Below are 27356 nucleotides of genomic sequence, written 5' to 3'. Positions count from 1 at the left end.
TTTGGTTGATCGGCACATGTCTAAAAGTATAGTATAGGGAAGTGGACTTGGCCCAGTGGTTAGGGCGTACACCTACCACATGGGAGGTCCGCGGTTCAAACCCCGGGCCTCCTTGACCTGTGTGGAGCTGGCCCATGCGCAGGGCTGATGCGTGCAAGGAGTGCCGTGCCACGCAGGGTTGCCCCCCATGTAGGGGAGCCCCACGTGCAAAGGAGTGCACCCCATAAAGAGAGTCGCCCAGCGCAAAAGAAAGTGCAGCCTGCCCAAGAATGGCGCCGCCCACACGGAGAGCTGACACACAAGATAATGCAACAGAAAGAAACACAGATTCCCGTGCCACTGACAACAGCAGAAGCAGACAAAGAAGACAATGCAGCAAAGAGAGACACAGAGAACAGACAACCGGGGTGGGGGGAGGGGGGAGGGGGAAAGGGGAGAAAATAAATTAAAAAAATAAAAATACAAATGAAAGTGTAGTATAGGTCAGTAGTTCTTAAAATTTTTGATTTCATAACCCCTTTGTGAAAAGAAAAATAGTATTTGGAAATAATTTCAGTCTCAGGTATCCCTTGGAAGCTGTCCCCAGACCACACTTTGAGAACCACTGTTATATGGGATAGAGGTCAACACTGGACTTTCCTCTTGTGTATTGATATTGATTAATGTGATCCAAAGTTTCAGTTATGCCTTTTGCCTCCTTTGACTTTTTGTGGGCACATTGAGTCATTTAGTCTTACCTGGGAGAAAACAAGGATAAGGAACCACTAGTTTCAACCTGGGGGCAGAAGTTCAGCGTTATGTTCTTAAGGCAGAACTGCAAACTGGGCATGTCTCGTGACTCATAGGAAAATTCCTTTTATTTATTTTTTCCATAATCAGCTAACCATTTAAAAATATATATATACACACAAAAGAATTTTGTAAATTATAAAATATAGTAATAATAATGAATCCCTGCAATCCTAGTACCAGTCTTTGTATCTATTTCTATATTCCTTCTGTAGTACATCATTCCTGCCCTGCGTTCTATTACATCCCTATCCCAGGTAACCTGGATTTTGTAGTCACTGTTTCCTTTCTTTTTATTTTGAAAAAGATTTATCCTTGCTATCTTTTTTGGGAGCTTTATCATGCCTTAGAAGTACCCTGGGACTTGTTTTTTCAACCATCATAGTGTTCTTCATGCATGTTGTTGCATTGGTGCCATTATTTTTCACTGCTTATATAATATATAAGTTCATCTTATATAAGGTGTAATATATAAGATAATATTATGTAAGTTCATCTCTTATTGATGAACATTTAAGTCCCCCCCCTTTTTTTTTTTGGTTATGAAGTAGTGTGCTGCTATGAACATTCTTGTACATGTTCCTGGACGCATAAATGAGTTTCTTAGGGGTATATATTTAGGAATAGAATTAAAATTGCTGATCATAAAGTATCAATGTGAAATGCTATAAGATAGTAACAAATTGTTTTCCAAACTGACTGTTCCAATGTACACTTCTACCAGCAATGTATAATAAGGTTCTCTTTTGAACCTCTTTCAAGTATTTGCTGTTATCATATACGTCTCTCTAGTTTTGGGTTTGATCAAAATTTTTGTTAGTGTAGTTAAGATATAATCTAATAGTTCACTGTGGTTCTAAATCTGCATTTCCCTAATTACTAAAGAAGTTTAATCTTTTTATATATTGTCCTTATATTTCAGGTTTTGACCATTTTTTACTCTTGGGCTATTTGTGCTTTTTCAAAAGTTTATTTGTAAGAATTCTTTATATATTCTGGATACTAAGCCTTTGTTAGTTTTATGAGTTGCAAAACTTCTAATTTATGGCTTCACTTTTCACTTTTTAAATGGTTCATTTTGATGACCAGAAGTTATTAAATTTAATGTAACCTCACTAGGTTTTAGAGTATTCGATAAATAGGTCTTGAATATCACATACTAGATTGTGTGTTTAGAAATTGTTTGGCAGATTTATGAATATAATTTCTTTCTATTTCTATTATATTTTCTTGCTGTATACTTCTAATACAAGGAATGTAATTGATGCTGTGGATGTTTTTTGGAATTTAAAAATATAGGGAAGCGGACTTAGCCCAATGGATAAGGCGTCCGCCTACCACATGGGAGGTCTGCGGTTCAAATCCCCTGCCTCCTTGACCCATGTGGAGCTGGCTCATGCGCAGTGCTGATGCGCGCAAGGAGTGCTGTGCCATGCAGGGGTGTCCCCCACGTAGGGGAGCCCCATGCGCAAGGAGTGTGCCCCGTAAGGAGAGCCGCCCAGCGCGAAAGAAAGTGCAGCCTGCCCAAGAATGGCGCCACATACATGGAGAGCTGACCCAACAAGATGACGCAACAAAAAGAAACACAGATTCCTGGTGCCATGGATAGAAGTGGTCACAGAAGAACACGCAGGGAATGGACACAGAGAGCAGACAACTGGGGTCGGGGGGGGGGAGGTGGAAAGGGAGAGAAATTTAAAAATAAATCTTTAAAAAATATGTGTATATATATATGGTCAGTAGATAGAAAATAATCTCATAGTCATTGGTAATTTTTAGATTACTTTTAAAAAATAGACTTAACCTAGTCCTTTCATAATTTTAAAATCATTTATCCTCTTATAAACTCTTTCATCTTTAAAAGAAAAGTTTAGAAGAAAAATATTTTTTACCTTAAAAGATACTAGTACAAATAGAAAAATCAAGTAAAACCAAACCAGACAAAAAAAGGTACTAGTACATATTTATTAGTTTGATTTGATAACAATGTGAGCCTTATCTTGTTCACAGAAATTTTTTAAAAATATAGGTGGTATAGTGGAGGAAAGTGTAGTGCTGAACACTTTAAATATTGACCTTGTAGTACTATCAGAAAGGTAGAAAACACATCTTTATAAATATATGTCAGTAGAATTGGGGCGACACACAAAGCTTGCTCTTGTGCATTAGGGTAACAATTTATCCAAGTCAATTTCAGAAAGTTATCTTTGAAACCTGAATCAAAGTCAGATTCCAAGTTTTTGGGACCCTTTTGTTAAAATGAGAAAGTTGAATACCATCTTTTGCAATACATGCAACTTCTTAAACCTGAAATAAGTAAAAATTTTATTCCTTGTTCTTATATATCTTTGTTTACAATTTAATAACCACTCCCTTCTAAATCTCACCAATTAATGGTGCCACAAGTAAAATCTAAATGGTGTTTTTTGGAAAATGCTCTATTTTTTATCTTGTAGTGTCGAGGATCTGCAAGTCATGAGATAGAGAAAATAGTGGTTGTAACAAAAGTTAGCTTTGGGTAACTCAAGGCCCCTTTGTGTATTATACTATAGTAACCACAAAAATCAGACTTGATTTAAAAATAAAACATATACTTCCTCTGAAACTGAAAATGCCTATTATGTTTGTAGCAAACAAACTTACCATTATTAATAAAGCTTGCTCTAAAACCTTTTTCATTCTATCTTCTGAGAATCTACACCAGACAAAAAGATTGTGTAATATTTTATTTTCTGTAGTTTATTTTATAAAAATAATAGTTGTTACTCTTTTGTTTACCAAATTATAAAATTGAATATGCATTTTCAAACTACATTTGCCTCTCATCCCAAGATTCAAATGTACTTCTCTGGTAGGAATGATGGTAGTGCTCCCATTTGAAAATTGTCTCTAACATATTCAAATCATGTTACGATGTCTGACATTGTGGTATATTCTCTTTGATTCTTGCTTTCTTAATTTCTTCCTCTGGCGTTGTTGTATTTGTTACTTTATAGCTACTTACACATGTCATTTATGAAACTTCATTTGTTGCTATTTAAAATAAAAATTTTTATTTTGAAAGATTTAGCTAGATGTAGACATGCCATTATCCATAATTCCATTTTTTAAAAAGAAATATATAATTCTTAATTATAAACATTTTTGTTGTACTCCAGAAAACATACAGGGCACTTCAATATCTAAGGATCTGTGATTTTTGGTCTTTACTATGTCCACCCACACTTTCTTGCCAACCTAAATAATTGTTTTACTTAGTCCCAGAGGTATACTGAGTTATTTACTGAGGTCTCTTTGTGTGTATGGATCTTGTGTGACTGAAATGCCAGTTCTTTGATTTTACTCTCTAGTCATGCTGAATTTCTGCATGCTCCTCAACAATGAGAGTTTCACTTAGAATTAAACTACTTTGAGCAGATAACTACTTCAAATTCCATTTCCTTTGTCAAATACTGGATAAGTCTTACACTTATATTTTAGCATTTATAATGTTGACTCTTAATTCTACTTCCTTTAGCATTCCTTCTGTGTAATGATAGCGTCAGTAAGAATAAGTTAAGGCAACAGGGATCCACATGCATTTAATTTATTTACATTGACCACCAGTTAGTATGAGATTTAATTTTTCTGCCATTTATGCTTATTATGATCCCTTAACTGTAATCTAAGATCTTTTGTGGGGTTATCCTTGCTTATTATACACATGGTTTCCAAACTCCTCCCTGTAACTTGTGCTAAGGTGGGGCTTAGCAGACTATGTATTGTTCTCCCCTTTTTATGGTTTATTTGATTTATATTGGTATTGTTCTCCCCTTTTTATGGTTTATTTGATTTATATTGGACTTTTATTAATAAAACTTCATTAACAAAGTGAGAGGTCCAATTACCTAGGCAATTTAGAGTGTTTCATCTATGATTTGTTTTACTTTTATCCTTTATTCCATTTAGTCAAATTATAATTTTGATCTGACTCTTCTGATTATAAGAACCTGAGCATTCTTTGATTTTATCTTAAAGAATTTATCTTTTATTTTGCATCTGTACAGAGCCTTGGTGATATTCATTTGTTCCTCTGATTTAGCAGATTATATTTTACCATCTATAATTAAGATAGGTATCTCTGTCTCTTCCAATTGAATAGATTTCCTTTTTGATTAACACTACCTTACAAATAGCACTTACCTGAAAGTTAGTATATGCTACATTTTATTGTTAGTGATCTCGTTCATATTTGACTTTGTTTTCTAAGCCAGATTCTAATAATTTTCGAGTCAGGTACCATGTCTTAATTGTCTTTGTTTGCCCCACTGGATCTTGAAGTTGTATGTGCACAGTAAATATTTATTAAGTTGAATTTGACTGAATAGAGAATACTCCAGAAATCTTTCCCTTTCATATCCATAATACAGTAATTTGAAGGAGGCCTTTACATTCTAGCAAAAATGCAGATTTGTGCCCTGGGTCTAGAGGTTAAAAAAAGACTGTCATGGTAAATTTAAAAAGTCCAGATAGTCTTGGAAATTCTAGACATATCTTAAAAATAAGAACCTTTAATGTCTCTAAGGCCCAGATCTTTTAGGTCAATCTTGGTTAATTTTAAAAATCTATAAACTAGCCAAGTATTTCCAGTACATTTGGTATAAGATTACTCAAACATACATATACATTCACACACATCGCAGCTCTAAAACTATAGGTTATTGGTGTCCCTATGGCCTACAGTGAATGCTTTGTAAATTGACACAGCTTGTTCAAGATCCGGTGTAAAATTAGAACAGACTCAGTTGTTAACCTTTTTGGGATTATAGAACTCTGTGAGAATCTGATAAAGCTATGGATATGTGCACATTTATATAACATTTTGCATATAATTTCAGAGAGATTGTTAAGCCTCAAAAACCATACATCTCAATAAAAATCTGATCTGCATTTGATGGCATTGCATAAACTCTAACCTTTTCAAGTTCAGATTGTTGTCAAACTTCTTTCAATTTCTGTTTTTCTTTTATCTCCTTTCCTTTCTAAAATTTTATAATGGAGTTTCTCTCTAGCATTTGAGCCTAGGAAATGAGATGGTCTTGTTATTCTGGCTCTAATTAGATTTGAGTGGGAAATTAGATTTGAGTGGGAAATGTTGCATAATATGGAAACAAAATGCATGACTTGATCACAAGTGAAAATAAGGGAAGCTATTTTTTTTTGAAGAAGTGTCCTTGAAATGAAACTCTGGGAGTATGGATTGCACCTCTTCTTATCAGCTCTTGCTGCTGTTTAAAACTCAGATTTGAAACATTTTTATTTTTGAAAATCATGTAAGTTCTTGTTTAAAACTGAATTCTTTTTCCATGTAGGTGCTTGCATAGTCTAGTAAGCAGTTTTCAGGTAGACATGTTGGATATTGTTGTGGAGAAGGTCATCAGTCCTCCTATGCCTCTTGGATGATTTAATGAAACTTAACAAGCTCCTCTTTATTTCCAAGTTTACTTTCTCCTAAGATTTAAGAAGTAGCAAAAGTCTTTGGAAAAATGCCCTGTGCTTGAAGCAAACACAGATTACCATAGGAGTCTGGTTGGGGTAATTGTAATTCATTTGTTCATTCAGTCAGTAAGTATTGAGCACCTACTATGTGCTTTTGTAGGTACAGGGGACACAGTGGTAAATAAGACTGGTGTAGTCCCTGCTCTTAAAGAGTTTTGTGGAGAAAGAATAAATGGAGAAATAAATGTATGATTACAGGTAGTAATAAGGACTAGAAACAAAGGAAGATAAAGAGATTGACTGGAAATGGTGCTATTTTAATAGAGTAGTGAGGAAAACCCCCTCTGAAAAGAGGACATTTGAGCAAAGACCTGAATAAAGGGAGGGAGTGGCTATGGAAGTGATAGGAATATGATTGCTTGTTTGTGAAACAACAGGAGACTTGAGAGGCTCATGTATAGAGATGGAGAGGCAGAGTGGTAGGAATGAGGTAGGAGAATTATGTAGAGCTTTAGAATATGAGATCTTAGATTTCATTGTAAGTGTGATAGGATGCTGTTGGAAGGATGAGAGTGGGGAGATTTAAGTTTTAAGTATATGTAAATTGGGAAGCAGATATAGCTCAATGGATAGAGCTTCTGCCTACCGTATAGGAGGTCCAGGGTTCAATACCCAGGGCCTCCTGGCCCATGAGGTGAGCTGGCCCATGTGGAGTGCTGGCATGTGCAAGGAGTGTCGCCCTGCACAGTGGGTACCCCCAGCACAAGGAGTGGTCCCTGTGCAAGGAGTGCAGCCCCACTCAGGAGGGCAGACTGCCCAGGAGTGGAGCCGCCCACATGGAGAGCTGATGCAACAAAAAAGGGACACAGAGAAGAGACAATATGAGACACAGCAAACTAGGGAGCTGAGGTGTAGCAAGAGAATGATCACCACTCTCCCACTCAGGAAGGTCCCAGGATGGGTTCCCAGAGCCACCTAAAGAGAATACAACAGACAAAGAAGAACACACAACAAATGGACACAGAGAGCAGACAATGAAGGGGTGGGGGTAAGGGGGAAGAAATAAGGAAAAAAACAAACATTATATTTTTATGTGTAGATAACAGACTGTAACAGGAAGGAAAGCAGGGAGTCTAAAAATGACAAATCCACTCTATATATGGTGACCAGAGAGATATCCATTAATAATGCATTGGGCCATCTTGCAACTAAAACTGATGTATAAAGAAATCATAAGTGAGAAGCGGACTTGGCCCAATGGATAGGGCATTCGCCTACCACATGGGAGGTCCATGGTTCAAACCCCAGGCCTCCTTGACCCATGTGATGAGCTGGCCCATGCTCAGTGCTGATGCACGCAAGGAGTGCCATGCCACGCAGCAGTATCCCCCGCGTAGGGGAGCCCCACATGCAAGGAGTGTGCCCCTTAAGGAGAGCCGCCCAGCGCGAAAGAAAAGTGCAGCCTGCCCAAGAATGGTGCCGCACAGCCTGAGAGCTCTCACAACAAGATGACGCAACAAAAAGAAAGACAGTTTCCTGGTGCTGCTGCTAAGGATAGAAGCGGTCACAGAAGAACACACAGTGAATGGACACAGAGAGCAGACAACTGGGGGCGGGGGGAGATGAGGAGAGAAATAAATAAAAAATAAATCTTTAGAAAAAGAAAAAAATCATAAGTGGAATTAATTCAACTGCAAGGAAAGCAGAAAAAGTTGGAAAGTTACTAAAACTAATTGTTTTTAGACACTTAATGATTAGAACAAATGTGTTAAATTGTTTTTAAGTGAAATCATACTAAAAACTGTAAGAAAGAGTTGAGATCATTATATAGATGCCTTTATGCTATAAAACAGTGGAAGGGTAGTAACTGACATTATTATAACTGGGTGGATGTAGCCTAGACTTCACTTATTGCAATGATAATCTTAATTTAGCTTTGTTAATGGTTATTTCGTAACTTAACTTCACCTAGCCATTAAACTTTAGCTATTGTGGTGGTAATTATAAACTGTGTTTGCCTTTGTTTGTGGTTACTTCAAGTGTAGCCACACTCCTTGATTTGCTTATGGTTATTTTATGACAGTTTCTTCCCCCAATGGCTCTGGGAAAAGCAAACTTGAGAAACACCGTCTCCTGTCCTTCCACTAGTACTGTTACTGAATTTTGTCTAGGTTCTTGACTGTGCTGCAGAAATGAATTTCTAGAGCATGTTGGGTGAGTTAGGCCAGTAATTTATTAAAATAGGGGGGAAGAAAAATGGGAGAAAATAACAGACCATGGGTCCCAGGTGAAGAGGAATGGGCTGAAAAATTATAAAGAGGGCTGATTTACAGACTACAATTTCCCATTATAGATTATAAATGTCCAGGTTTTACTTGTGTGGTGACCAGAGTGGGGAAGAAGGCAACCAGAATTGGGGTCCAAAGGCTTGAGGCCTTGCACCTGCTTTTTGAACCATTATTTCACCCCTTTGCTAATGGTAGGGGAGGAGTTCCAGCTGTTTGCTGTTTTGATTGATTACCCTACCCATCAATCCCCATGGAGGCCCAATGATAAAGTCCTTGGGGAATATCCAGGGCTTCTCCTGGCTTCTGGAGGAAATCTTGTTCTGAATGTCAGAATCTTGTGGGCAGGGGTCTTCCAACAGCCATCTTGGCAATTTCGATGTGCACGTGGACTTTTTGCCAGGTTCCAGATCCATTTTTTGATTCTCTATTTTACTTGCCAGCTTCAGTATTAGTAACCCTGCTTTCTCTTGTGGCTCCAAGTGTAGACTAAATTATTGCCCATTGAAATTCTCACCTCTCAGTGTTGAACATCCACTCTTCCAGTCCAGCAGCCACCAGAGTCCTATTATCTCTGAGGACTGAAGAAGCAGGCCTCCTGCACCTAGTGTTAAAATTCCTAAAAGCAGTTCATGAGAGAAACCAGTTTCCCTGAGGCTTCAATGATCTCAGTGACTCTATATTGGAATTAGTCTTGCTCATCCAAGATCTGTCAGAGTCAAAATGGGAAATAAGCAAAGCTCTGAAATAAAGGAAATGTAAATTGTACCTTAAAGCATTGGGAAATTTTTTGGTTGTAAGCCATAATTAAAGGTAATGAAATTCTTGTGCAAAAGTGCATGGTCATAGTATGTATTAGATTAGTTAAAAATAGCCTTCAAAGAAATCTTTTCAAACGTTATTTTACAGTTAAAATTATTTTGTAAAACAATGAAAATTTTAAATAACTTTAAGTTGTGTTTTGCTGTGTTTTTATGTCAAACACTATTCATGCCTGCCTGTTTGCTCAGTGTATATCATTATGTTGTTAGATTTTTTTCTAGGTTCTTGGCTAAGCTACAAGAAATGATCAATTAAAAATGCCCAGGTTTTACTTGCATTTTGTTCCAGGCAGGGGAGAAGAAGGCAAGAACTGGGAGTAGAAAGCAAAAATGGGGGGAAAGGCAAGAGGAGGGCTGATTCGGCCTTTGTACTTGCCTCTTTTTTTTTTTTAAACATTTATTTATTTATTTCCACCCACCCACCCCCGCTCTGGTTGTCTGTTCTCTGTGTCTATTTGCCCGCTTCTGTTGTCAGCGGCAGGGGAATATGTGTTTCTTTTGTGTTTTGGTTGTGTCATCTTGTTGTGTCAGCTCTCCGTGTGGGCGACGCTATTCCTGGCCAGGCTGCACTTTCTTTCATGCTTCTTTCCTTATGGGGTGCCCTTCTTGCACGTGGGGTTCCCCTATGCGGGGGACACCCCTGCATGGCAGGGCACTCCTTGCGCGCATCAGCACTATGCATGGGCCAGCTCCACATGGGTCAAGGAGGCCTGGGGTTTGAACCGCGGACCTCCCATGTGGTAGGCCCTAACCACTGAGCCAAGACCGCTTCCCTGTACTTGCTTTTTAAGCCATTATGTACTCTCTCCCTTTGCTAATGACAGGGGAGGAGTCACTGCTGTTTGTTGTTTTGAGTGATTAGCCTCCCCTCTCCCCCCCATCAATCCCCTGGGAGGGCCCAATGATAAGACCCCTGGAGAATATCTGGGACTTTTCCTGGTTTCTCTTTCCAAATGGGGGAATCTCACAGGTACTTACAGCAGCCATCTTGGGGATATTGAAGGATGTGTGTTTAATGGCCGGGTTTTTTCTGCCAGGTTCCAAATTCATCTATTGATTCCCTAACTAACCTGCTTCATTCATACATCAGGATGGTAATATCAAATTAACACATGAAAATTCTTAAAAGAGCTGTATTCTAAGTGTAAAATCAGACATTCCTGGAGCCCAAATTAGTCTAAGCAGGATGAAAAGGTCATATAGAAATCTGAATATAAGGACTATTGAGAAAGGGAAAAAGATTTTCCTGAGCTCTTTGACCTACCCAGCCCCAGGGCCTTCTCTCTGCAAAAGTTCTGAGGGAGGGGCTAAGTGTGGCAGATTAAAACTCTTCTAGGTACTGGGAATTAAGAATCAGTTTGCTCTGTAATTCCCCACTTTAAACCTTTTACCAGCCCTATAATAAGGGTGGTTAATAATTCTATTAACAAATTTCAGTAAGTATAGGAAAAGTCCTTAAAGAAGTTATGAAAAGATTTTTTCGAAATTATGATTAAAACAAATTAAACAATTGTAACATATTCCAAAACTTAGCAGTCAATATGCTTTTGAAATTTTTGCAGTTTTAGAATTTTATTGAAGAAAAGAGGTTTTCAGCCTCCTGTAAGGAAGGAAAAAGAACATTCCTTGCATAAACTAATGGTTTCAATTTTATTTAGCTTGTGTGTTATCTCTCTGGTTTATAGACTTCCAAGTAAGTAAATTAACATTATATATATTAATCTTTAAGGTGATGAAAATTGTAAGTTTATGTTTAATGAAATCAAGTTAAAGAGAGAAATGTAGATCTGTCCTCTCTTAAATGGATAAAGTACATTTTATTAGTTGCTAACTGTAATTTAATAAGCTCATATTAAGATAAGATAAGCAGTCTCTGTGGTTACAGTTAGTTATAAGGAGTTTATGAAAGCATCTTCTACCCTGGGTGTTTAAATGGCTAATTCTGGGAAGCCATTTATTAAAAATCTGAATTAATATTAATAACAAGTAATTTCGTAACAGGGAAACCTGTCAGAGGCCACCTCAATATGCATATTAAAGTGATAGTAAGGAAAGATAATCTTGATTCCATTGGGAATCTTCAGTTTTCATAAAATAATTGAAAAAGCAGTTTTTCCTTTTCTACTAAAATAAAATACCTGTGTAATTAATGTCACCATGGTAAAGGTGTAGAAGTAAAAAGCAAAGTATTAAAATATTAAGCTTATTTGATATGTTATAACTGCAGTGGAGGTATTTAAAAAGTGTATAAAAATAAAAAGAGATATACTCAACTATCATGAATTTCTCTTGTATATTCAAACTAGGCCTTCAGTGTACAGCAGATTGTCTCTCCTTTGAGTTATTGACTAGGTTAGTCCCTGACCCCTAAAAAAATAAAGTTATCTACTACCTCTCTGGTTATGCTCTTGAAGTGGATGGAAAGTATGATGCAGTTTCAAATTCCTGCAGCAACCAGAAATGGCTCAATATTTTCAGATGTACAGTGAATATTGCCTCCAGACTGGCACTGTTTCATAGTGCCAAAGGGCGCTATGCACCAGGCTGGTAGGATGGTAGAGTCTACCTTCCTAGCTTCTTTCTAGGGTCAGTGACGCTGCAGCATGCTGGCTTTGTGAAGGGCATACCAAGTAGAGCAGTGATCACCAAAGTGATGTAAGTAGAATGTAAACACAATGGGCATATGGCCTGCTCCCATGGAGAGATAACATGTATAGTTTTGCAAACCTGAAGCTTAGATCTATTTAACTGCAGCCCAAAGAGAAACTTATACATTGGGTAGTACATTGATTAGTATTAAGTACTGTACCTATTGCTCTCCTATTCCAAATATATGACTGATGATTAAGGTCATATTTTTTCTATTCTTGATCATATGCAGAGAGATAGTGAACGTGTTAAAAGTCTGGTAAACTTCATTTTCTAAGTAGTTAATGAATGTGCCTACAAGATAAATGAATGGCCACCTTGCCTGAGAGCAGTGGGGGCAATAGCCCTTTTAATTATAAAACCACCAAATTAACTTGGGGGTGACCTTTCACAGTCTTCAGCCCACACCAGGTGAAAGATGTGCTTAACCCAGATCACCCTCCTAGTCCTTATTCCAGAATCTGTTCCACTCATAACCTGGGGAGGACTGGAAGACCCACATGCCATCCTGCCAGGGCTAGGCATTTTCCTACAAGTAGAAAAATGGCAAGTGAGGTGACTAGGACCTGCTTCAGCTTAGCCTCTTCGAGGTGGTCTATGGGCAGCCTTTCCTCACTCAGGACCTGGAAACCAGGTTTTGATCAAAACCTGGCGGGAGAACAGACCTCACTCTCAATCAGAGCCAAAATGGAAGGGACCATGCTCTGTGATTCTGACCACTCCCACAGTTGTTAAAGAGATTGCCAACTGGGTGTGCTTATCCCAAGTGAAGCCAGTTGTCCAAGGAAATGCCAGCTTACGTGAAGCACTTGATGGGATGTACATGTACCAGTCATTGGATGACCTGAAATACCTCTTCAAGAGATAAAACTAAGTAATGTCTGTGTCAAACACAGCTGTTCCCTCTAACTTTAGCCCAAACACGTATTGCTAAGGGGAAGGCAAGTGAGACACCCCTTAAGAAATGGTATCTCTTCATTTCCTGTAGTTTCTCCCTATTCAAAAACTAAAAGGGAGATGTCTCTTCTCATCCCCTTCTTAGCTGTCTTAAACATAATCATCACTATTGAAGACTGGGATTGGCAATTTATACCAAACCCCCTTGTCTATTACAATCCCTCCATAGAGGTAACGAACAGCATAAAAGAAACCAGCCATGCCTTAGAAGCTCTTAGACAGCAAATGGACTTTCTTGCTCCTGTGGAACTGTGAAACTGAAGATCCCTGAACATGCTAACAGCAGCACAGGGTGGGGGACTTGACTATTTCTCAAGGAAAAATGCTGTTTTTATAAATTGCTCCAAAATAGTCCTAAACAGCATTTAAAACCTGCAAGGTGAAGCCCACCAACTTCAGGGGGATGCAGCATCTAAAGGCACCTGGCCTTTCTCTCATGCTCCAGTATGTCACATGTGGCCCCCCTTTTGGACCCACTTACCACCATCTTTATTCCTTTAGTATGGCCATGTATCTTCAAAATTCTAACCAAGTTTATTTCTTCTAGAATGAATGCCTTCCAAAACAAGTCACACAGGGATTTCAGTCAGTTCCAAACACAGTGTTGAACCCATCTTCCCTCAACCTCAATAGAATAGCCAGGGAAGCTTATACTCTGTCAGATAGGGAATCTGCCCTAACTAGAAGGAAATAACTGCAAATGAATGACCATTGTCCCTCAGCATCCCTTTAAGAATAAGGGCATGAACTCTCTGAGAGGGTAGTTGAGGCAGGTTAGTACAGAGTAATGGAGAAGAAGAGGACCTGCAACATGGCTGGCAGACAACATGGTTGGCAGACAAAATGGCTGCAAGACCTTGCTAGGACCTTGAGTGTAATGTTGAGGTCCCAGTTTCTTTTTCTGGGACCTCCCTTTGGCCCTGGATATTCCAAACAGTCCTCACCATTGGTCTCACCATTGGTGGGGTAACCAATAAAAGCTGGGGCCCATCCCCTTATTCTTAGGAAGTTTAAAAGGTAATCGTATAAGGCAGAGCTCGCTTTCTGCCTAGAGGAGGTCACACTAAATCTTGATGATTATTTCTTTCTCTCCCATTTCTCAGAAAGCGCTTTTCTTTCCCCCATTTCCCTAATAAATTGTTTTTACTGCCTAAAAAATAAATAAATAATGCATTGGTTTTTAACACAAGTCATTAAATTTTAGTCTAGAATGGAGAAAGAAATTCTGGTACATATATTACTTATTCTGCTTTCAGTTTAGATCTTTCTCAGACATGAACATTTTTATGAAGGTCACTGAGAACATAAATCCCAACCCTTCAAGATGAACGTTTATAATCCGGTGACTGAAAAATTGCTTCAGTTGCTAAAACTTATTTCTGATTTTAAAAAGTAAAAAATGTGATCTACATATCTTTTAAAAAGAAAAATACATTAAAAATAATAAATATTTGTAAAAAATTTTGAAAATAAAGTAAAAATAAAACGTTATATTCCATTCACCCAGAAATAATAAAGAAAAGTAAAAATAATCTATAATCCATTCACACAGAAATAGTATTTTAATGAACTCTTCACAGTTATTTCTCTTAGCAAGATTTCTGAAAGATTGCTATTTCTGCTTCTTTATTGATGAGAAAATACAGGCCGAAGCAAGCTTTCATGACTTGTTTAGTATCTTGTGCTACACTTTAAAAAAAATTTTTTTAAAGAATGTCTATCTAGACTTCTCTCTCTCTGAGCTTGATTTCTGTATGATCTTTGTTTTTTGGCTTATATTATTATGTTTTAAAACCTCATTTTAAAAACTCTCGATTTGTAGCAGAGATAGTATACTTTCCCTGAAGTTCCTACCCCTCATTGTGGTTAGGTGGGGCAGAGTGACCTATCTGAGACAATGTAATGTGGACTCAGGATTTTCAGAGCTGGTATTCCACGTTCATCCTTCTCTTTTTCTGTCACAGCAACCCTGGATTGAGGGAGAAAGACAGAGAGAGACTATATTCCTGAGTTAGAGAAGAGGGTCTGTCAACCTACCTAGAACTTTGTGTGAGCAAGAAAATTTTTGTTGTGTTAAGTCATTAATACATTGGGAATTTTGTTATTATAGTGCAGTCTAGTAATGTATATTGTTTTTGTGTGTATTTTAGAACATTTATTTAACTTATAAATAAATAAGTATATTGATGGCGAATGACATACCCACCATGGCATAGGAAGGCTTTCATGATCCAATTCCAATTTCTCTCTCCAGCATCATTTCCCACAATAACGTTTTACTCACATTCTACCAGATTGAACATGCACCACACTGTCTCACACTTTTGTGCCTTTATGCATTCTTTTTTCTCTACTAGAATTAAAGTTTTCTCCTTCAATCTGTTAGATACATACACATCTTTCAAAATCCGGGTCAGGCGTCAATTTCTCAGTAAAGGCCTCCCTGATTTTCTCTATTTTCTGTGCACATTGAGTTTTTTGTTTTTAACCAGTCTATGGAATGGTTTATTTACTTTTATATTTGTCTTTAATAGTTAATTATAAACTCATGATTTAGTAATTTCTTATAATCTGGTGTAGCAGTTTGATGTAGTTATGAATTCCAAAAATAGATAATTGGATTATGTTTGTAATCTGGTCTGTATCTGGGCATGATTAAGTTTTAATTAGGGCTTTGATTGGGCCACATCATTAGGGTGTTGAGACCCTACCCCTTGGTGGGTGGGTACTCACATATAAAAGGCATAGCAAAGAACAGAGTTGAAGCTTTTTGATGTGAGGGTTCTTCATGTTGGAGTTTTGATGCTGAAGCCCCAGGGAAAGAGTCAGAGCTGTTTACCTGACCTTGTGGAGAGAGGCAAAGCCTAGAGAGCCTCATAGTCTACAGCTGACCTTGAGGAGAAAACAGAGGAGCTGAGCCCAGAGGAACCCAGAAAGCCTGAACCCTCACAAATGTCTGCAGCCATCTTGCTCCAACATGTGAAAGACTTTAGTGAGGGAAGTGACTTATGCTTTCAGGCTTGGTATCTGTAAGCTCCTACCCCAAATAAATACCCTTTATAAAAACCAACCAATTTCTGGTATTTTGCATCAGCACCCCTTTGGCTGACTAATACACCTGGTATATAGTGGGCATAAATAAATTTTTTTAAAAAAATGAATGCCCTGCCTTTGGACAGAGAGCAATTTAAACTTACATTGGTTAAAGCTTTACTGAAAATTAGTTGACTGCTAAGAGTAAGATAGGTAGCCTTCCTATAGGTTTAAGGTGTCAGGAAGAAAAGAAAAATGAGAGAACAGGAAAGAAACTTCTAAGTTCAGTTTTACTGTGATCCAATTAAGGCTCCCATAGTAATTGTCATATGCTGTATTTTTTTTTTGGTCATATATCAGAATATGATCTCTCTCTTATTCCATTTTGCTATGTGAGGTTGCTTGATTGTGAAACATATCACATATCACTTGTTAACATTTTGTGTTTTTTGCTTCTTTGTAATTTTTTAAATCTTTTTTAAAATTTTGTTTTATTTTATTTTAATTTTTTTATTCCCTCCCCCCATGGCTTTTTGCTTGCTCTCTGCTCTCTGTGTCCACTCACTGCGTGCTCTTCTGTGTTTTTTGCTTGTCTCCCTTTTTGTTGCGTCACCTTGCTGAGTCAGCTCTTCGCGGTGCTGGCGGGTCAGGTGGCACTCAGCGGCACCTGGACTAGCGGCTCTCCACAGTGTGCGCGTGAGCCTGCTTCACAAGGAGGCCCCAGGACGCAAACCCAGGGCCTCGCATATGGTAGACGGGAGCCCAACTAATTAGGCCACAGCTGCTTCCCTTTTTTAATATATTTAATGTAAAATAGAGCATGTGTTTAAAATAAGGAAAGTGTATAGGTTTGGATTAAAGAGCAAGCTCCCATGTACCCATCACCTAGGTAAAAAAACAGAAACTTACCATAGTCCAGAAGCCTCCTATGTGCCTCTCCTTGTTTGCATTCTTTTTTCTTCTCAGAAGTAACCACCGTCCTGAATTATCCTCTTGCTTTTTTGTTTTCGCCTTGTTTTTATTCCTAAGTAAAATAAAATGTTTGCCTTTAAAAAACAAAGAACAAACAAAAAAATTTTACAGTAAATGGAATCATACTGCATGTACTCTTCTGTGACCTGCCTCTTTTGTACAAGATTAATTTTGAGATTCACCCATGTTGATGTGTGTAGTTGTACTACATTTATTTTCACTGCCATATAATAGTCTATTGAATAATTATACCCCTATTTACTTATTATTTCTATTTATGGACATTTGGATTAGTTCCAGTTTTTTTTGCTGTTAGGAATGTGTGCAACATTCTCATAAATGTCCTATGCAAGGATTTATTTATGGCATATACCTACCAGTAGAATTGCTGGGACATAGTCTGTACCTGTTCAACTCTGTAAGGTAATGCCAAACTGTTTTCCAAAGTAGTCATAGTTATATTTCTTCCATCAGTGGGCATTCTTCACCACTATACTTCCTTGCTGACACTTGATAATATTTGACTTAAAAACTTTCTCCGATTTTGTGGTGTGAAATTGTATCTCACAATGATTTAAATGTGTACCTCCCTGATTATTAAAAAGGTTGAACACACAGTTATTTTAATGTATTGTGCTTTTTTCTTTTGTGAAATTCCTGTTCACTTGTTTCCCTTTTTCCAACTAGTTATGTCTGTTCCCTTTTTTATTCATAGGCGTTCTTTATATCTTCTGCATACTAATAATTTAATTAAATGTATTGCACATATCTTCTTAGTCGCTATTGGACGTGAAGGTGAGGAAGGAGGAGGAGTATAGAATTATTCCCAGGTTTCTGGTTTGGGGAACTGAGTAGATGATGGTGCTAGGATATAGAATAGAAGAGGAGAAACAGATCTGGGGAAGAGGGGAATTAATTTAGGATATTTTAGAGTTTGAATTTCTTATGGGATATCTAGGTGCCGATGTTTTTTAGAAAGTTAACTCTAAGAATCTGAAGCATATACCAAGCTCTAAGCTATATCAGTCCTGTAGTAATCCTGTATGATGGGCCTTTCAGATTATAGTTGGAAGGAGTACGGTATTTCTCAAACTCAATTGTCCTTTGACCATTCTGACTTTTATTCTAGGCCCCAGACAAATGACCCACAAGACATTTCATCTTAGTTACAATGACTTTATTACATTTTGGTGTAATGATAGTCAGATAATCTTTTTTACTGTTCTCAGAACACAACATTTTTATTTTGAAAACTATCCAGCACATGTTTTTCATATTCATGCAGTACTTAATTATACAAATTATTTCACAAAACACTGAAAAAACATAAGAAACATATACATCTAAAATTCTACTACTTGTACAGTCTCTCATTAAATAACATTTACACATGTATTTCCAGACATTTTTTTGCTTCCTCTCTGTATTTGGAATTATATGTGTACAGCTAATGAAAGAATGTAGGCCCTTGGGGAGGATGATAGTAGAAGTCCATGGAGTTAAGAAGTTGGTTGCATTAATATTATTGCTTTGATTACATACCTTTTCATTATTTAATACTAAGAACTCTATAAACCCAGAGGCTGACACATCTCTTTACTCCTAGGATATAGGAAAGTGGGAGAAGTATCAGTAGCAAGGCTAGGACTCGGCATATTCACTAAGTATGTAGCACCTCAGCATATAGCTTATGGTTTAGTGCCAGGGCACTTACTACTTGAATAGCTCAGGATGATGCACCATCTACCTTCCTGCAGCAGTGGTAGCAGCTAATTTGGTGACTATAGTTGATCACCTTTTAGCAGAACTGTAAACCAGGGACAATTTGGGCTTAATATACACCCTATGTAGAGAAGTGATGGCCAAGACAGCCTCTCTCTGATCCATCCTTGTCAGCAGTGCAGTGATTATGCTTCTCTCTGGTTCCGAGGAGATCTTTTAGACCTATAAGAAGAGAAATGGAGTGTAAACATGTGATCATCTTAACTCTGGTGTCAGTCTGGCTTCTGCCTAGGAGCATACTGAGTTCATATATAACCCACAGATCCTCAGGAGAATGGTGTGGTGAGCTTTCCTGCTGCTACATGATCATCCTGGGTTACTGGAGGTGATTTTTAAAGGAAGAAGTCTGAAGGAATTTTGGCAGCTTTTCTTGGGTAGGTGTAACTTTGCCTCAAGAATGAAGTGACCTGCTGACACTTTTGGACAGATAATCAGAGTAACTTAAGGTGCTTACCACACAAGGAAACGGACTTTGGCCCAGTGGTTAGGGCGTCCGTCTACCACATGGGAGGTCCGTGGTTCAAGCCCCGGGCCTCCTTGACCCCTTGTGGAGCTGGCCCATGCGCAGTGCTGATGCGCGCAAGGAGTGCTGTGCCACACAGGGGTGTCCCCCGCGTAGGGGAGCCCCATGCGCAAGGAGTGCACCCACAAGGAGAGCCGCCCAGCGCGAAGGAGGGAGCAGCCTGCCTAGGAATGGCGCCGCCCACACTTCCTGTGCCGCTGATGACAACAGAAGTGGACAAAGAAACAAGACGCAGCAAAAAGACACAGAAAACAGACAAACGGGGGAGGGGAGGGGAATTAAATAAATAAAAATAAATCTTTAAAAAAAAAAAAAAAAAAAGGTGCTTACCACACAAGATGGCACCTGAGTACATAAATGAAAGGGGATAGAGGAGAGCAAGGAGGTAACACACTTACAAGCCAGGGATCCCACAGCAAAACCCAGTGCAAGTATTTCTAACTTCCCAAGAGTGCCATTTCCTAAAAAGCAGTTCTACAAGCAACAGCAAACCTACCTTTCCTTGCTAATAGCTTTCAGTAAATTCTTGATGCTCTTAGACTCTGGATTCAGACATCTCTTCTCCCCAGTTTTTTTCATTGTGGCACTATAAAAGTAGGAGTGAAAAGTATTGAAAACACTGTTGGGCCAGTAAAGTAAATGCAACCTCCAGTTCTGAAGTCATAAGTTTAAGTTTCATAAGTATTAGAATCATCAGTGACTCTTTACTGATCTTTTATGATCATCAGATAATATATGATTACATCCAGAGAGGTATCATCAAATGGGATTTTACTCACATAATCTCAACATGTGGGCAAGACAGACTTGCAGGAATCAGTTCAAGTTTTTCTAATAACTTTGGATGAATAGATCGGTCAGTAATCTTGATGCAAGCACAGCGTGTAGATCTAGAAAGAGGTATTCCTGTGGGAAAAGAAACAGGTACAGCAGGGCATATTAGTGCAGTTTTTCATGTTAGACATTTAACTGGTTTGGGTAGTACTTAGCAGAACATTTATGCCTGTGTCATTGCAGAGTCAATCTGTAAAGGAATGTATCCCACTAAAATATAGCTCTGAGTGATTAATCAGCTGATGATCTGAAAGCATGCAGTTGTAACTTGTTAACTGTAAAATCATACTTGAACACGGTTCTTGTGCCTCTTTAAACTGAGTTAACTAAAAAGGACTCTATATCTCACCCTCTCCTTATTCCCTCATATTTTCTCTATCCTTCTCCTTCCCCTCCTGCCGTCTCCCCTTTCTCCTTATCTTTTTCTTTTATTCTACTTGCTTCTCTGACTTGAACCATTTATATAATAAACTGTGTAACCAGAGGGAATCTCTGCTAATTTACCTCTTATTCATTGGCAGGCTGTGAAACTTTTACAAACACACTTTCTGTATTTCTGAATATATACATAGTTCTTTTTCTCACTTTACAAATTAAATATCTGTTGATGTTCCTTACCTTGAGTGCCACTCAGAGTCAGAAAGACAAGACAGAAAATAAGAACAGAACTTTGGTCCATGGTGCTGAGGCCAGAGGTTCCTCTACTGTAGGCTCGATCTGTGTATGAGCAGTGTAGGAGTGTCTCAGACAACGTGGGGCTAGCATGCAGCATTTATTTGTAAAGGCACTTTCCCTCCTTAACTCTGATTGGATAATATTATGTTTGACTCAGCAAAAGCTATCTGTACTTTGGGGAAGTCCCATGTTACAGAATTGAAAGTATTTATTGTGTATTTATTGTGGCTTCCTAATTATGGAATTTCCCTCCATCTTTTTTTTTCCCAACAAGCGTGAGTTAGGTTTCACTTTCTAAGATAGGAACAGTTTCTTGAAAACCAGAACTTTCTTGTACATATAAATAATGTTTTATAATGGAACTTTGATTCTCTTTCACATCCTGTAAAATAAAAATATCAACTCAACCCTTAATTCAGAGGGCTTTTTAAAATGTGTATGCCTTAACATTGTATTTTGCATCCATTTTAATTTGCTGCAGTAAGGTATGAATAGGAATATCTTATATTTATTTACTTTATGGATTTCAGGCCTCAGAGGTGTCATATACTTTCTCATTTCATCCCTACAATAACTCTGTTAAGATAGGAAGCTTGTTACTACCTTCATTTTACAGATGGAAGAATAATGCCATTCTAGATGTTAGATTGTTGTTTTAGGTTACACAAAGGCTGTCATCCATGTATTGTAAGTATTAAACTTTTTTCTCTATTTAAAATGTCTGCAATTACTTCAGAGGCTAAGTACTTAATTTTACATATCCTTAGTGATAGAATTTTTCATACTTTGTCATTAATCTCACTTTGGAAGCAGCAGTTCTATTTGATGATCAGCACAAGCACTCTCTTTGATCAAATACATGGTATTAACTATAAAATAATAAGGTTAGTCTGAGACACAGTAAAAGATAAAGGAACTGGGAAACTTAGAAAGAATTTTAAAAAAGGCTTTGATTATTCATAACATCGTTAGGATGAGTGAATAGTTTCCAAACTAACTATTCTGAGGCAAAACACTATTTATTTGGATATATTATTTCTGGTGTGTTAATGAACAAGGATCATGTCTTAAATCAGTCCTTGAATGAAAATATCATAAGGGATGACATCCTGAATGGGTGAGAAAAGGATTCTTAGCTCTTTCAGAGTTATTGGGGGAAAAAATCAAAAGATGCTTTCTGAGGAAATGAATTTAAAAGAGGAATATAACTATGGACAGACCTTGGAAGAACAGCTTGAGACAGGAGAGAGACAAAGAAGCTGATTTAAAATGGATGCTTTAGTTTCCCAGGCTGTTCAAGCAAATACCATGGAGTAGGTTGGCTTAAACATGGGAATTTATTAGCTTATAGGTTTTAGGTTAAAAGGAAGTCCAAATCAAGGCATCATCAAGGCAATGCTCTCTCATTGAAGACTGATGTTCTGGGTTGGCTGCTGGCCATCGTTGGCTCCTTTGTCACATGGCAAGGCATATGGTGGCTTCTCTGTTCTCTTCTGGTTCCGTTGAATTTCAGTTTCTGGCTGTTCCCTATGCCTTTTTCTCTCTCTGTCTGATTTTCATTCAACTTATAAAGGACTCCAGTAATAGGATTAAAACCCATCCTGATTGAAATGGGTTATACCTTAACTGAAGTAACCTCATCAAAAGGTCCTACTTACAATGGCTTCATACCCACACAAATGGATTAACTTGACAAACATGTTTTTCTGATGTACATACAACTTAATACCAGTGTAGTAGGGTATGGTTCAAAGAAGACTGTCAAAGCAAAGGAAAAAAAAAGTCTTAGTTATTGAGCTGGTATCAGTGATAACTGAAATTAGCACAATTTCAGATGGATGATTTTAGGTTAGCCTGACAATAGAAGTTCGACAGTATCCAAAAGTTATAGTGATCTTTGATTGTCTTCTTTGCAAGTGATTGACAACAGGGGATCGAAGGTGAAAAACTATTCTAGATGCATGTCATTTTGAAATGGGAAATCTGATGTAGGTGCTACTTGGATCCCAGGGAAATACCTTTAAATAGTCAGCTAGGCTACAACAATATGGGGATAGGCTGGGGAAAGGCAGGCATTCTAGGACTGAGCTAGTGTACCTGACAAGTACTGGCTCAAAGCTTGTCATCACAGGCCAAGATAAACGCCTTTATTTGTAAACTGGAATGTATGACTTGGAACCTCTAATGTGGGAGCTCCTTCTGTCAGAACAAAAAGTGAGTTGTTGTTTGGGGCATGTAGGAATCGCTTTAGTGCTGAACAGAGGTAAGTCTTTAAGTGGGTATGTCAGTGGATTAACTGTGGGAAACAGACAAATGGAAGGGAAGTGAGGCAGGGTCTGACGTTAGAGCCCATTGACCTTCACCCAGCAAAGATGCTTTCCTCCTGATGAAGTAATGGCATGTGAGACATGGTGATATGGAATGACCTTCCCATAGCTGTTAGTGCAGAGTAAAATTTGTACTGTGAATAAAAATGCAAAAATTTCTAGAGTAATATCTAATACGATAGATGTAAGAGGCCCTAGATAGTACAAAATTAAATAATTAAAAAATATACATGGTGCAGTGAAACCTCATGTGAAATATGAGTATGGATAATACTGCATATATAAGACTTCTTACAAAATATAAATACAAGTAAACTAGAGAGATGGAAACAAAATAGCAGCTGTGTACAGCAGGGGAAGCATAGGAAAATTGAGAGGTGATGAGTTGTGGGGTTTTTTGTCTTTTTTATTATTGGAATAATGAAAATGCTCTTATAACGATTGAAGTGATGAATGCACAACTATATAATTATACCAGATACCATTGATTGTACACTTCAGATGGATTTATGCTTTATAATATATATCAATAAAATTGATTTGTTTAAAAAAATATACATGGTGGTCCCTCTGATCTTACTGCAAACACATCCCTTGGTTAAGTCCCATGTTACAGATTGGAAGGTACTTATTTTGGCTTCCTAGTATGGAATTCCCCTCCACCCATTTTTTTTTTTATCCAACCAATTGCAGCTTGTGCCATTTCCAAAATGTCTGTGCTCACCTACTCTACAGTTCATTGGACTCACCCAGGACAGCTAACAAGGAAATGAGCAGGACAATAACCATCCCAAGGAACAGAGTCTGCAACTGCAAACAAGATAGTCCTATCCATATGCCCCATGGGGTCTAAGCCCCCTCTCAATAAGAAGTGGAGTGGGCATCACCATCCCAGAATCCTCAGGATTGGGGAATGAACAATGGACTAGAGTAGACTTGCTGGTATTCTAGTATAGACTTACTATGATTCTAGGATGAAAGAACTTTTATCACTGAGGTGGAGGCAGTGGCTGCTGGAGGTTCTGAGGAAGGGAGGAGGGAAAAACAGGTGTAATATGGGGACATATTTGGGATTTGAGAATTGTCCTGAATGATGTTGCAAGGACAGATACAAGCCATTGTTTATCTTGTCCTGACTTGCAAAATTGTGTAGGAGAGAGTATAAACTACAGTGTAAACTATAATCCACGCTTAGTGGCTATGCTCCAAAATGTGTTTACCAATTGTAACAAATGTATCACACTAATGGATGTCGCTAATATGGTAGGGGTTGAGAGCAGGGCATGTGAGAATCCCCTATATTTTTTATGTGCTGTCTGAATTGTGTGAAGTAGGAGTGACCTGCAGGTGGATGTGATGCCAGATGCGAGCAGCCTTCTGCAGATGGAGATAGACAGCAGGAGTTGAAAGCCATTACCAAACTCTTCTGGCAGTGGGACCTCCACAGCATGAGGAGGAGAAGGCCCAGCCAATGGCAGAGCCAGAAAGCAAATAGTCCCAACCCTGAGAAGCACCCAGGCCAGTCTTTTACCATTAAGTATGATGTTAGCTGAGGGTTTTTCATATATGCTCTTTATCATGTTGAGGAAGTTTCCTTTTGTTCCTATTTTTCAAATTGCTTTCATCAAGAAAAGATGCTGAATTTTGTCAAATACCTTTTCTGCATCAATTAAGATAATGTGGTTTTCCCTCTTCATTTTGTTAATATGTATTACATTAATTGATTTTCTTATGTGGAACCACCCTTGAATAAAGCAAACATTTGGTCATAAAACCAGTATGTAGACTGTAGGACTTGGGGAAGATGGAGGATTAGAGAGGTGGAGGCATCACTTCTTTCCCAGAAAAAAAATAGCTAGATGGCTGCTTTGGGGCTCAGGACACCAGTGGAAGGTAAGACACCACCCAGAAGAGAGAGGGATGAGGGAAAGGAGCTTCAGCTGACTGAAAAATCCTGTGAGCTGCAAAATCAGCAGCAGGTGCCCTTTGCCCCACCTACGAAGCAGATAGTCTATGGACTGCAGCAACTGTGGACGGGGTCCTCTCCCCCAAGAAAGGGGAGAGGAAGGGGACCCATCCCAGCAAATACAGATTATGGCCAACAAACTTGGTCTGCTTCATTGGAGGGGTCACACGCTTCCAAACAAGGTTGGGCTGCAACACTGTTTTCCCTGAGAGCCTGAAATTAGAGCAGATAAAAAGAAATTGAGAACAAAGCAAGACAAAATCAACAAAACCAAAATCTGTTTTTGACAAACCTTTAGCTAAACTAACAACAACAAAAATATGCAAATCAATAAAATTAGAAATGGAAGGGGGGAAGTTATGACTGACTTCACAGAAATAAAAAGGATCATAAGAAGATATTATGAGAAACTGTATGCCAACAAACTAGATAGCCTAATGAAATAGACAAATTCCTAGAAATATACAATCTACAAGAAATACAGAGACTCAACAAACTGAAACATTTCTTAAAGAGATTGAATCAGTCATCAAAATCCTCCAACAAAGAAAAGTCCAGGACCAGATGCTTCACAGGTGAATTCTACCAAACATTTCAAGAAGAATTAATACCAGTCCTCTTTAAACTCTTCCAAAAATTTGAAAAGGAGGAAAAATTACCCAACATTATGAAGCCAACATCCCATTATACTAAAACCAGACAAAGATACTATAAGGAAAGAAAATTACAGACCAACTTCCCTAATGAATATATATGCAAAAATTCTCAGGAAATCGAATCCAACAGCATAGTAAAAGAATTATACATCAATCACAATCAAATGGGTTTTATTCCTGGTATACAAGGTGGTTCAACCCAAGAAAAACAAAGTAATATACCACATTAACAAATCCTGGGGAAAAATCACATGAACATCTCAATTGATGCAGAAAAGTTATCTGACAAAATCCAACATTCTTTCTTGATAAAAACACTTCAAAAGATAGATATAGAAAGAAAGGTCCTCAACATAATAAATGGCATTTATGAAAATCCTGCAGCCAACATTGTATTCAATGGGGAGAGGTTGAAAAGTTTCCCTCTAATATCAGGAACAAGACAAGGATGTCCGCTGTCACCAATGTTGTTCAACATTGTGCTAGAATAGCTAGAGCAATTAGGTAAAAAAATAAAAGGCATCCAAATTGGAAAAGAGAAAGTAAAATTCTCACTATTCACAGATGACATGATCCTATATTTAGAAAATCCTGAGACGTCTACAACAAAACCACTTGAGCTAATAAATGAGTTCAGCAAAGTGGTATGATACAAGTTCAACATGCAAAAATCAGTAGCGTTTCTATACACTAGTAATGAGCAAGCTGAAGAGGAAATCGAGAAAAAAATTCCACTTACAATAGCAACAAAAGGACTCAAATATCTGAGAATTAATTTGACCAGGAATATAAGGGATCTCTACTCAGAAAACTCCAAAACATTATTAAAAGAAATAAAAAAAGACCTAAGCAATTGGAAGGACATTCCATGTTCATGGATTAGAAGACTAAACATTGTGAAGATGTCAATTCTACCCAAATTGATTTATAGATTGACCGCAATACCAATCAAACTCCAAAAGCCTCCTTTACAGAAATAGGAGAGGCAATTACTAAATTTATTTGGAAGGGAAAGGGGTCTCAAATAGCCAAAAACCTCCTAAAAAGAAGAGCAAAGTCAGAGGGTTCATGCTCCCTGACCTTGAAGTATATTATAAAGGGACAGAGGTCAAAGTAGCATAGTACTGGTGTAAAGATAAACACTTTGCTCAAATGAATCAAATTCAGAGTTCAGTAATAGACCCTAACCTCTATGGTCAATTGTTTTCAATAAGCCTACCAAGTCTCTCTTTTCTGGGGCAGAACAATCTCCTCAATAAATGGTGCTGGGAGAACTATGTCTATGTCCAAAAGAATAAAAGAGGACCCCTATCTCACTCCCTATACAAGACTCAACTCAAAATGAATCAAAGACCTAAGTGTAAAAGCCAGGACCATAAAACCACTAGAAGAGACTGTAGGGAAACATCTACAAGACCTTGTAGTAAGTAGGAGTCTCTTAAAACTTATACCTAAATATGAGCAACAAAATTGCTGTGCAATTTCCTCTTTGACCCACTGATTGTTTAAAAGTGTGGTATTTAACGTCCCTGTATTAATTCTCCATTTCTCTGCCTGTTACTGATTGTCAGCTTCATTTCATTGTGGTCAGAGAAAGTGCTTTGTATAT

General features: G+C 37.9%; 2 protein-coding genes across 3 annotated transcripts in view; one reads left to right on the top strand and one right to left on the bottom strand.

The window, feature by feature from the left end:
* The window catches only part of ART3 (ADP-ribosyltransferase 3 (inactive)), a 184352-nt gene that overhangs the window by 4143 nt on the left and 152853 nt on the right, over positions 1-27356 (top strand). The window lies entirely within an intron of this gene.
* Positions 18147-20863, bottom strand: CXCL10 (C-X-C motif chemokine ligand 10). Its single transcript, XM_004472578.4, has 4 exons — positions 20742-20863; positions 20069-20195; positions 19786-19875; positions 18147-18928 (listed from the first exon to the last, which is right to left on the bottom strand). Exons 1-4 carry the CDS (start codon positions 20800-20802, stop codon positions 18892-18894), a joined length of 315 nt encoding a protein of 104 aa, XP_004472635.1. The 5' UTR covers positions 20803-20863; the 3' UTR covers positions 18147-18891.

This window comes from Dasypus novemcinctus, chromosome 1 (genome assembly GCF_030445035.2).
Source record: "Dasypus novemcinctus isolate mDasNov1 chromosome 1, mDasNov1.1.hap2, whole genome shotgun sequence".
Taxonomy (NCBI): Eukaryota; Metazoa; Chordata; class Mammalia; order Cingulata; family Dasypodidae; genus Dasypus; species Dasypus novemcinctus.
This window is presented reverse-complemented; position numbering and strand designations above follow the sequence as displayed.